The sequence below is a fragment of the Drosophila bipectinata genome, chromosome 3L (genome assembly GCF_030179905.1).
Source record: "Drosophila bipectinata strain 14024-0381.07 chromosome 3L, DbipHiC1v2, whole genome shotgun sequence".
Taxonomy (NCBI): Eukaryota; Metazoa; Arthropoda; class Insecta; order Diptera; family Drosophilidae; genus Drosophila; species Drosophila bipectinata.
In genome coordinates this window covers 5,441,502-5,453,977 of record NC_091738.1, presented here as the reverse complement: position 1 = coordinate 5,453,977, position 12,476 = coordinate 5,441,502, and the positions used below count along the sequence as shown (strand labels likewise).

Sequence of the window (12,476 nt, the reverse complement as noted above, 5' to 3'; positions counted from 1 at the left end):
TCTCTCATAGAGATAACATGTAAGCCTACATTGTAAAATAAAATAATCAAAAAAATTTCAAAGAAAAACATAATTTGTAATGCATTATAGAAAATTGTGCATCTCAGTGCTATTTTTTTTGCCGCAACTGTATATGCCTGATGTGGGTGCTCATCTTAAAATGGAATCAGAATCGAAGTTGAAATGCCCTTCAATTGAAATTCAATTAAAAATTTTCATCTTAATTGGATTTGGTGTTCAAATAGTGGGGGTATTGTGGTTATGGTTGGTCTATTTAGAAGCCTAATTGCACTTTGGCATTGACTGATGGGGGAATAGCATACCACTAATGGGCTTCTCTAATCACTTATAGTTCTTACAAGCGAGATGTCATTTCGCTCGAGAACCCGCACCCAGGCGCCCTTGCCCAGTCGCCGGCGATCTCTATCCTCTAGCTCCAGGATGAATCCCTCGACCGGAGGATCCAGCATGTACAACTATAATGGGAGTAGCTACAATGGATCGAGTAGCAGTGGTCGTCCACTGAGCACCGGGTACTTTCCCAGCAGCAGCGCCACCTCCAGCTACCAGAGTCCCTATGCCAGTGTCTATAGCTCGAGGGAGAGCCTGTATGGCGGTGGCGGCACCGGCAGCGGAGGTGGTCGCAGTTCCTATGGTAACCGATATGAATATGGAAGCTCCAAGTATCAGTTCATCAGCAGCTCGCATCAGAATCACTATTCGAATAACCAACATTCCCATCCGGCTTCGTCAGCTCAGGCCGCATCCACATCCTCAGCCGCCAGTACAAGCTCCAACTCCATAGCTTCCACCCTGGCTGCGCAGTCAGGGACTAAAATGCAAACCCTGCAACATGGCAATCGCTACTATCTGCAGCTGCAGCCCACTGCCTCTGCCACAGCTTCATCCGCTTCGCCGGCGTCGGGTGGCGGACACCATCATTATAGCCACCTGGTGGTGGGCCACAAGTCCCTAAGTCACAACTATGTCCCGTCTAAAGCCGTCTCTGCTTTCTCCTCTTCTCTGTCCACCGTCTCCTACTCGTCCTCCAACTCCAACTCGAACTCCACCTCCACTACGAATGGAACAGCCAGCGGTGGTGGCTACGACAGTTCCCGGTATAATCCCAGCTCGTACTCCTCGGCGGGCTCTTCGTATTCGGCCAGCGATCGGTATGTCAGTCCCTACTCGAGCAGCTATGACAACGGGGTGACCACCGCCTCGCTCAGCTTCAAGTCCCCCGGCTTGAGCTCCTCCAACTCCTTCAAGGGGTCGCGTCTTCTCAAGACCAAGTCCCTGTCGGCCTCGAATAGTAGTCTCAGTGGAGCTTATGCCAGTACACCAACTAGTAGCACCAGTGCCGGAGCCACAGTGGCGGCCATTGCAGCCACAAGGAGTAATTCCCTGCGGGAGCAGGAACGCAAGTCTAGGAATCGCACCAGATCCAGGAGTGCGGCTCAGCGATCCATCAGTGCCTCCTCGGAGAAAAGCGAGGGTTATGAAGTAAGAAAGGGCGGGGTTTGCTGTTAAGAGGTTACCATAATTATGTTGTTGGTAGTTTTAATTTATTAATTATATATTTATTTTTAATATTAAATATTAAAATTAATTTCCAGAGTGGCAGCGAAAGAACCTCTCGCTCCCGACTGGGCAGCTCTGCGAGTACAGCCACCACAAGTGAATCCAAGAGTTCCGGAAGCGACAAGGCCGAGAATGGCGATGGCATCGACTACAAGGCTCTCTGGGAGGCGGCCAAGTGAGTGAATCTTTAATATTTTTTATTAAAAAATATATATAATATATCCTTTTCCAGATTGGAGAACGATAAGCTGAAGCAGATGCTCAAACAGAAGGACGACGAGGTCGTACAGACACGTGCCACTCTCGAGCGATTCGCCAACGCCGTAAGTACCCTATCATGCCCTTAACCTGCCACGCCCACATATTAAAAAAAATTTACATAAATAAACTATAAGCAGAGTAACCAACAAAAACAACACGCAAACACTATAAAATACTTAGTTTTTTAATAAACAAATAAAATATATTCCTGCACCACCTACTAGATACATAGATACTTTTCGCTGCCTTTCTTTTCCTCTCATGTGAAGCTATTGCTCGCGCTCTCTCTCTCTCACTCTGTCTCTGTCTCTATCACCCCGATCTTGTTTAAACATGTCTCTGAAACAACAACACAACAACTGAACAAGAAAAATATCCGAAAATCCAAAAAAAAAAAAATCGAAAAAAAAAACAAAAAAAGAAAAATCTTGTTTTTCCATTTTCCACATTCGCAGACATCGAAAAATTCACTCTCTGAGCTTGAGAAACGCGAAAGAAGAGCTATGGAACGGAAGCTTTCCGAGTTGGAGGAAGAGCTCAAGGTAATTACATAACGTGTCCTTTTGACATCCTTAGCCCCCAATAGGCTGCTTGTGTTCTGAAGACAGGACTTTCGTTTATGTTTCTTATAATTTGGCCAACAGTATATTACCATTTTTATGTTTTTTATCCTTTGGATGCATGCCAAGGACATGCTTGAGATATTTAAAATCATCAAAAAAATAGTATTAACTATTGATTTTAAAAAACTCTAACATGTCTGGTAACCCTATTAGTTTAAGAAAATTTGTTTTGTTTTTATAACCCAAGTTATGATCCTGCTATGATCCTGCACTCGTTTCTTCGCACTGAGTTGAAGTAAACGATTCTCACACCCTTTCAAATTATTTTAAATGCTTTTACTTTTTGGCCAAAATGCAATATTTACACAAAATAGAGAACACCTAGAGTCCACTAGCTGTATTCTGTGTCTGTGTATATGAATGCAATGGCTTTTGTGGCAGAGACCCCCCCTTAAGTTTATTTGAAATTGATTTTCCAAGATACCTCTGTATAGATCATACCGCTGTACAATGAAGCGATTGCTTTGATTTTCGTTGCTCCTCCACCTTCATTATTATTGTGATAATTAGATCATCTCATGTACTTTGATTTGTGTGTTTCTTTTGTGTTTCCTCAAAAATATACAACAGCAACAACAAACATCAGACATGTTCTCATCATCCCAGACATCCATATCTCTTCAGACCATTATGTTTCTCTGTCATCATCATCGTCCATATTCGCTCTATATCTCTATGTCATTCGTCAGTCATTATTATGATTTCTGGTCACTCACTGTCCCCATGCGTCTACACGTTATACGTTTATCGTTATCGTTATCGCACCTAATTAATTGTTAAAAAAAATCAAAATACAACAAAAAAAATTAATTAAAAACAATGCGCTCTCATTCAAAATACGCTCACTCAAATTTGTTTTTCTTTTCTCTCTCTTCCCACGCGCCTCATCGATCGAACCAAACAATCGTAATCGAAATCGAAAAACTGTCGAATATATCGATAATCGCAATAATCGCTCAAATAATCAAAATATGAAAATATATATCACTCGTTTTTCTTGCGTCGCCGCTGTGCTGTTTGTTTGTCACTTGCCTCCTTTTATTTTCTTGTGTGATTTTAGCTATTGCAGAAGCTAAAGACTGAGAACGACCGTCTGCGAGCCGAGAATCGGGCCCTCACCCGGGTCGTCTCGAAGCTGACCACCTCGGCTCAGAGTCAGCTGGCCAAGACCAAATAGATCAGAGCTGAGACCAAAAGCATTTAGATTGCCCAGCACACCAGCACCCACAGCTCCTTTTAAAATATTTTACACTTCCACACCCACACTATATTTCCCTGCTCAATCGCACAATGTCGCGGATATCGTTATCGTTTCTAAAATATATTTATATACAAATACTACTATATAATTAACACACTTTGATGTCGTTACCGAATATATATAAACATATATGATCAAAATAAGCATAACCAAGTATCAAACTTTTGATGTAATGTTCATTAGAAAGTGCAACAAGTAACAATAACTAAATGTATCTTAGCTAAATTAAGTTCACATTGAGCTCATTGGCTTTGGACTGGTCACACTATTGGTAAACTAATTATAAAACATACTACAACTCCAAGGGAGCAAACCTTTAATACTCGATAGATCCTTAGTGAATTTTTAATCTCACAGCTGGAGATAGTTTCTGATTGTTTTTTTGGTTCAATTTATCAAAAAGGGTATTTCTAAAGCTTATTTTAGTGTGACCATGTGCTTGCAATTCTGAAACCAAGGTCACACTTAAATCGAAATAAGTTCTTTGAGAAAACCTAACCTATTTAATATCAAACTATATTGTATGGGAACTATAGAACTAGCAAATCAAAACCAAATCACCAAAAATCAAATATAATGTCATCGAAACCAACGAAATCAACCATCAAGTGTCCCCACCATTATAAATAAATAAATAAATCAAATAAATAAACAGCATCAGCGAGTTGCGGCCCAAGGATCAGGCTACCTATACGAACATCAGTGGGAGCTGAAGTGGTCTAGTTGGTGATACTGGAAGCTTAATGGTAAATGCCCCACCACTGACACTGATTTGAGCCATATATTCTATGAACCTGCGTCCCAAATATTATGAGCTGGCTGTTGTTTTGTTGTTATACACATACCACATAATAAAAAAAAACGAATATAATAAAATATATTTTAGCTATAACTGTATCATAGAGTGTTTCAAAACTTATCATAAATTAAGAATCGTTTGTATTTGATCAATTTTGGAATTGGAGCTTTTTGAAACACTCTTTATGTACATATACATTAAATATACTTCCTAATACTATACTTTATAAATAATATCTAAACTCTATACTATAAATTTAAACCTCTTGTTGTTAATATTGTTACGAGTGTTATCTGCTATTTCGTTTATCCTTTTGTCTGTGTTCTCGAAATACAAGAATACGATCGACCGATGATCTTAATTTATACAAAAATTATGAAATAAACAATAATATTTCCCATTGTCGTTTCTATTGAACTTATTGTTGTTTTGCATTTTTTTGTAAACCTCCCCATAGGGTGGGGTGTATATTCAAGACTTTTCGCATCAAGCATTCTTCAAATTCATGGAACCATCCACCGACATTTTATGACCGACCGATCGTCTATAGCTCGCTTATCATACGAGTCATATATATATATTGTATATCGTATATATACATACATATACCCCTCAGATACTCAGATTTCTCAGATATCCAATACCCAGAGTTGTAGTTTTGTGGTTAAATGCATGTTATCTGGTTAATTTTTTTTCTTACACAAGATTAGGGCGTTCAGATCAGATGATTTCTATATCTTAGGTAATTACTAATTGTTTGTTGTTGTTTCTGTTGTTGTTGTTGCTGCTGCTGTGGCTGCAATAAATAAGCATGCCCCAAGCACATCTAACCCCCCACTGTCATAATTGTACAATCATATAATATTATATTTATAATTTATATTAATTTTTATTGAAAATTTCCCATCAACAGCAACTCGATACCTACAAAACGGATAATCATCGCCTGAAGGAGGAGAACGCAGCGTTGATTAGAGTAATTAGTAAATTAAGTAAATGAAATTATGTTTTACTTTTCAATGTATGTACGTCTGAGAACCTACTATATCATCGAGATGCAACAATTTTACTTTATTAACCAGCTAGGAAAAGGCTGAAAAAAAAAAACAATAAGGAAGAGGATCGTTAAAGCACGAAATGCGCGGAAAATTTCAAAATTTGTTTATTATTTGTGTGTGTTAGGCATTTAAGCATTAGGTGAAACCATGTTTCAAATATCGTTGAGAATTGTTTCGTTCGTTTTTATATAAACACAAAAAAAAAAAAGAAAAACCGAAAAAAGTAAAAATTTTATGTATTTGGTCAAAATTTTTTTATGCGAAATAGAGAAAATTATTATAAATAAAATTACACAAAAAATAAAGCTTATGATCAGACAAGGATTATGAACTAAGCAATGAAAATTGAAAAACAAAAACCTTTAAATACAAACTGAGAACATATTCATCAAATGAACCCTAGTTACAGAATTAGTTTAACTACATACGTATATAAACATATACATATACATATATATATTTTTTCATATATAAATTATATATACACATTACATATTATATATATATATATCTACATATATATATATTTAAAGCAACCGAATCATAAGTTCAACATTTCAATGTGTAATATCATCAAGGATCCTGAGTCGGAGATGTGTTTCGAAACCAGCCCACGCGTCAACTTACTAAGTGTAATCATTATTATCATCCAATTGTAATTGTGTTTTAGTGCTGCATCGATCGATCGGTGAAACTATCATAACGCTATGCTCTGTATATCCTTAAACTGAGGAGTCCTTATTGCCGATAACTCAATGGCGCTACATATATATCTGGATAGTTTACCGATCCGACAGATGCATATTATTATTTTTATAATTTTGGAGTACATTTAAGTTAAGCAGACACACTTTTAGTTTTCTTCTTCACTTGGAAACGTATTATATACATATACACTACATCGTACTATATATATATATTTTAAAAATGATCATACGCATATTTCTGTTATTTATTAAATTCGCTTAAGAGATTTGTGTTACTCGTAAAATGGAAACGATAATCAAGCATAAAAACAAAACATAAAAAACGTGAATTGTGTAATATGTAAAACTGTTTGAGAAAATATTTAAGAAACTTTAATTCAAATACGAAACTTAATAAATGTGATCGCAAGCAAACTTTTTTGAATGTTTTATCAATTGGGCATTTGGATTTGGGAAGGAAGTAACCTTTCTTTCTGTTTATAATTCTGAGAAGTCTTTAATTGGATGATATTAGAGTGATATCACAAGCCCAAGGTTTATGATTTAATTGGCAACAGATTATTATCTAAATGTCTATTTTATGGCCGATATCTGGAATACCTATCTAGAATGATGTAGAATTTGTGGCAAAAATTCGACAAGGTGTGTTTTTGATTGGATGAAGTAATGATTGTTTTTTTAAACTCAAAAATTTTGTATAGCGAGCTAAAACTAATATTAACCCTTTATATGGCCTTGTTGCATATCTGCAACATACCGTTAAAATTCAATTATTTTTCAACCTGCGTTAAAAAACTGTCTAAAATCTTTTTGATGCAGTTCAGCAACTTTCGTTTTTTATATAACAAGTGTTGGTCAGTCAGAATTCTGTCCAATACTCAACAGGTGATTACTTTTCTCGCCAATTTGGTGAATGTGGTAATCTGAATTGGTTGTGCAGTTTCTCATCCAAAATATAAAAAATCAAAAAAAATTGAATTATTGATTCAATTAATGGTTAAAAATAGGTAAATATTATATTATGTTGCATATTTTTGAGTTTTTGTGTTTTTTGCATTATAATACAAATAAATCAACAATTTCGCTTAGTTTAAAAAAATCGCTTTTTTTCGCTTATTTAAAAAAAAATTAAGAAAAACCCACCTTAAAAAAAAAATAAAAAGAAGTGTATTTTTTATTTTCACTTATCTACCGAACAAAAAAAAATGAAGAAAATCGGAGTTATTGCCTTATAAAGGGTTAATTAGGTAAATTTTTAATGATAGTTCTAAGAGATAGTTCATATACTTCTGATTATTCAGATTTCTTGAAATATTCAGAATTTATTCCTTATTTAAGTTGTTTTAAATAAAAATAACACCCTTTCTTTGAGTGTAAATAAATCCAAGTCCATTACTGATATTTGATGCCATCATAGTGAATTTATAGAAAGAATAGCAAACATTATAATCGCCTAGAGGACCCATAAACCAGCACTTTTTCAATATATATAAGACAGCAGATTGGCAGAGTTGGATCAGTTGATATATTCTACCGACCAACATTGAGTTTTGAACAAAAAATGCAAAGAATCCTTACAATTTGTATCCTTCTGGCCTGTGGATTGGTTTCTGCGGTGGACCAGTGTCAGGTCTGCCAGGATTCTAATGATGTGTATTGCCTCAATCAGACTTCGTATCAATACTGCATGGGTAAGTTATGGTTGGGAATCCTTAAAGTTTAATATTTTCAATATTTTTAAAATATAGCTGGTTCTGTTGTCGGCGGAGTACAGAACTGTGCCGAGGGCACTGTTTGCTCCAATGCCAACGATCCCTGTGTGGCTACTTCTGAGCTCAGTGAAACAATTCTGAATGTATGTGCAGACAGTGGTTGTGGAGTTTGCAACATAAACACTGCCAAGTATACCTGTGTCAGTAGAACTCAGTTTGCCCGCTGCACCAGCCAAAATGAATACTTGGCTATCCAAAGCTGCCCTGAGGACCAGATTTGTATTGCCGCTGCCCTTGCTTTTAAAAGTATATGTGTGCCAGCTTGTGCAGCTGAATTTGTAAGTATTTAGTTAACTAATCCATTTGAACAAAATTTCAACTATATACTGCTATAACTAGGTGGATTTAAAAGCTACTTGCAGCAATGCTGAGATTGCCACAACCACCACAACAGCAGCTCCTACCACTACTCCGGCTACGGCAGACCTACAGGGCTCTTGCACCACCGGTGAACCCACATCTAAGCCATCATATTTCTACACCAAATACTCACAAGACACAACCTGTAGAAGCTATGTATATTGTCAGCGCAATAATTCTGGTACTACACCTGTCTGGACAGCCGTGTTCCTAACTTGTTCTTCCACCAAACCCTATTTTGACTCTGAAACCAAAAAATGTGTGGCAGCAAAGCCAGCCAGTTGTTAGTATAATCCCAGCGAAGGCTATATCTTATGCCAATAAACATCCAATTATAAAGTGGGTCAGCCTAAAAGAATTTGTGATTAATTCTTCATCCATCTGCATAAAAATCTAAACACCAACAATTTTTAGAGTATTTTATTTTAATTTTCTAGGGCATCCCCTTCAAAATGTGGGAAAATGCATGGAAGAGCAATATGGCCCCGGGGGATGGCCATATCTTGGGCAATTTTGATCCGATTCTTGAGGGGAATACCTTAAACGATTTCTGGATCGATTCTGCACAAATCTGCATCAAAATATGGAAACAAATTATTTTTTCAATTTTTTGTCCAATTTTCTGGGGCATTCCCTTCAAAATGTTGAAAAATGCATGGAAGAGCAATATGGCCCCGGGGGATGGCCATATCTTGGGCAATTTTGATCCGATTCTTGAGGGGAATACCTTAAACGATTTCTGGATCGATTCTGCACAAATCTGCATCAAAATATGGAAACAAATTATTTTTTCAATTTTTTGTCCAATTTTCTGGGGCATTCCCTTCAAAATGTTGAAAAATGCATGGAAGAGCAATATGGCCCCGGGGGATGGCCATATCTTGGGCAATTTTGATCCGATTCTTGAGGGGAATACCTTAAACGATTTCTGGATCGATTCTGCACAAATCTGCATCAAAATATGGAAACAAATTATTTTTTCAATTTTTTGTCCAATTTTCTGGGGCATTCCCTTCAAAATGTTGAAAAATGCATGGAAGAGCAATATGGCCCCGGGGGATGGCCATATCTTGGGCAATTTTGATCCGATTCTTGAGGGGAATACCTTAAACGATTTCTGGATCGATTCTGCACAAATCTGCATCAAAATATGGAAACAAATTATTTTTTCAATTTTTTGTCCAATTTTCTGGGGCATCCCCTTCAAAATGTGGAAAAATGCATGGAAGAGCAATATGGCCCCGGGGGATGGCCATATCTTGGGCAATTTTGATCCGATTCTTAAGGGGAATACCTTAAACGATTTCTGGATCGATTCTGCACAAATCTGCATCAAAATATGGAAACAAATTATTTTTTCAATTTTTTGTCCAATTTTCTGGGGCATCCCCTTCAAAATGTGGAAAAATGCATGGAAGAGCAATATGGCCCCGGGGGATGGCCATATCTTGGGCAATTTTGATCCGATTCTTGAGGGGAACACCTTAAACGATTTCTGGATCGATTCTGCACAAATCTGCATCAAAATATGGAATCAAATTATTTTTTCAATTTTTTGTCCAATTTTCTGGGGCATCCCCTTCAAAATGTGGAAAAATGCATGGAAGAGCAATATGGCCCCGGGGGATGGCCATATCTTGGGCAATTTTGATCCGATTCTTGAGGGGAATACCTTAAACGATTTCTGGATCGATTCTGCACAAATCTGCATCAAAATATGGAAACAAATTATTTTTTCAATTTTTTGTCCAATTTTCTGGGGCATCCCCTTCAAAATGTGGAAAAATGCATGGAAGAGCAATATGGCCCCGGGGGATGGCCATATCTTGGGCAATTTTGATCCGATTCTTAAGGGGAATACCTTAAACGATTTCTGGATCGATTCTGCACAAATCTGCATCAAAATATGGAAACAAATTATTTTTTAGTTTTTTTGTCCAATTTTCTGGGGCACTCCCTTCAAAATGTGGAAAAATGCATGGAAGAGCAATATGGCCCCGGGGGATGGACATATCTTGGGCAATTTTGATCCGATTCTTAAGGGGAATACCTTAAACGATTTCTGGATCGATTCTGCACAAATCTGCATCAAAATAAGGAAACAAATTATTTTTTAGTTTTTTTGTCCAATTTTCTGGGGCACTCCCTTCAAAATGTGGAAAAATGCATGGAAGAGCTATATGGCCCCGGGGAATGGCCATATCTTGGCCAATTTTGATCCGATTCTTGAGGGGAATACCTTAAACGATTTCTGGATCGATTCTGCACAAATCTGCATCAAAATCTAGAAACAAATTATTTTTTCAATTTTTTGTCCAATTTTCTGGGGCATTCCCTTCAAAATGTTGAAAAATGCATGGAAGAGTAATATGGCCCCGGGGGATGGCCATATCTTGGGCAATTTTGATCCGATTCTTGAGGGGAATACCTTAAACGATTTCTGGATCGATTCTGCACAAATCTGCATCAAAATATGGAAACAAATTATTTTTTCAATTTTTTGTCCAATTTTCTGGGGCATCCCCTTCAAAATGTGGAAAAATGCATGGAAGAGCAATATGGCCCCGGGGGATGGCCATATCTTGGGCAATTTTGATCCGATTCTTAAGGGGAATACCTTAAACGATTTCTGGATCGATTCTGCACAAATCTGCATCAAAATATGAAAACAAATTATTTTTTAGTTTTTTTGTCCAATTTTCTGGGGCATCCCCTTCAAAATGTGGAAAAATGCATGGAAGAGCAATATGGCCCCGGGGGATGGCCATATCTTGGGCAATTTTGATCCGATTCTTGAGGGGAACACCTTAAACGATTTCTGGATCGATTCTGCACAAATCTGCATCAAAATATGGAATCAAATTATTTTTTCAATTTTTTGTCCAATTTTCTGGGGCATCCCCTTCAAAATGTGGAAAAATGCATGGAAGAGCAATATGGCCCCGGGGGATGGCCATATCTTGGGCAATTTTGATCCGATTCTTAAGGGGAATACCTTAAACGATTTCTGGATCGATTCTGCACAAATCTGCATCAAAATATGGAAACAAATTATTTTTTCAATTTTTTGTCCAATTTTCTGGGGCACTCCCTTCAAAATGTGGAAAAATGCATGGAAGAGCAATATGGCCCCGGGGGATGGCCATATCTTGGGCAATTTTGATCCGATTCTTAAGCGGAATACCTTAAACGATTTCTGGATCGATTCTGCACAAATCTGCATCAAAATAAGGAAACAAATTATTTTTTAGTTTTTTTGTCCAATTTTCTGGGGCATCCCCTTCAAAATGTGGAAAAATGCATGGAAGAGCAATATGGCCCCGGGGGATGGCCATATCTTGGGCAATTTTGATCCGATTCTTAAGGGGAATACCTTAAACGATTTCTGGATCGATTCTGCACAAATCTGCATCAAAATAAGGAAACAAATTATTTTTTCAATTTTTTGTCCAATTTTCTGGGGATCCCCTTCAAAATGTGGAAAAATGCATGGAAGAGCAATATGGCCCCGGGGGATGGCCATATCTTGGGCAATTTTGATCCGATTCTTAAGGGGAATACCTTAAACGATTTCTGGATCGATTCTGCACAAATCTGCATCAAAATATGAAAACAAATTATTTTTTAGTTTTTTTGTACAATTTTCTGGGGCACTCCCTTCAAAATGTGGAAAAATGCATGGAAGAGCAATATGGCCCCGGGGAATGGCCATATCTTGGCCAATTTTGATCCGATTCTTGAGGGGAATACCTTAAACGATTTCTGGATCGATTCTGCACAAATCTGCATCAAAATCTAGAAACAAATTATTTTTTCAATTTTTTGTCCAATTTTCTGGGGCATTCCCTTCAAAATGTTGAAAAATGCATGGAAGAGCAATATGGCCCCGGGGGATGGCCATATCTTGGGCAATTTTGATCCGATTCTTGAGGGGAATACCTTAAACGATTTCTGGATCGATTCTGCACAAATCTGCATCAAAATATGGAAACAAATTATTTTTTCAATTTTTTGTCCAATTTTCTGGGGCATCCCCTTCAAAATGTTGAAAAAT

General features: G+C 37.3%; 2 protein-coding genes across 16 annotated transcripts in view; both read left to right on the top strand.

Moving 5' to 3' along the window:
* Window positions 1–6,704, top strand: part of Mbs (Myosin binding subunit) — a 29,173-nt gene extending 22,469 nt beyond the window's left edge. For 9 of the 15 annotated variants that reach the window (XM_070279273.1, XM_070279274.1, XM_043209592.2 and 6 more), the window contains 5 exons: window positions 1,617–1,756; window positions 1,814–1,904; window positions 2,298–2,384; window positions 3,526–4,472; window positions 5,439–5,943. In XM_070279273.1, the coding sequence (XP_070135374.1) occupies window positions 1,617–1,756; window positions 1,814–1,904; window positions 2,298–2,384; window positions 3,526–3,642 (435 nt within the window). In that variant the 3' untranslated portion in view covers window positions 3,643–4,472; window positions 5,439–5,943. Of the gene's footprint in view, window positions 1–352; window positions 1,504–1,616; window positions 1,757–1,813; window positions 1,905–2,297; window positions 2,385–3,525; window positions 4,473–5,438 lie in introns of all 15 variants that reach the window. The other 6 variants (XM_070279282.1, XM_070279281.1, XM_017245891.3 and 3 more) reach the window with 6 other exon arrangements.
* Window positions 6,705–7,851: 1,147 nt separating this feature from the next.
* On the top strand, window positions 7,852–8,815 carry LOC108128292 (uncharacterized). Its single transcript, XM_017245791.3, has 3 exons — window positions 7,852–7,981; window positions 8,039–8,340; window positions 8,402–8,815. Exons 1-3 carry the CDS (start codon window positions 7,852–7,854, stop codon window positions 8,708–8,710), a joined length of 741 nt encoding a protein of 246 aa, XP_017101280.3. The 3' UTR covers window positions 8,711–8,815.
* Window positions 8,816–12,476: the final 3,661 nt, after the last annotated feature.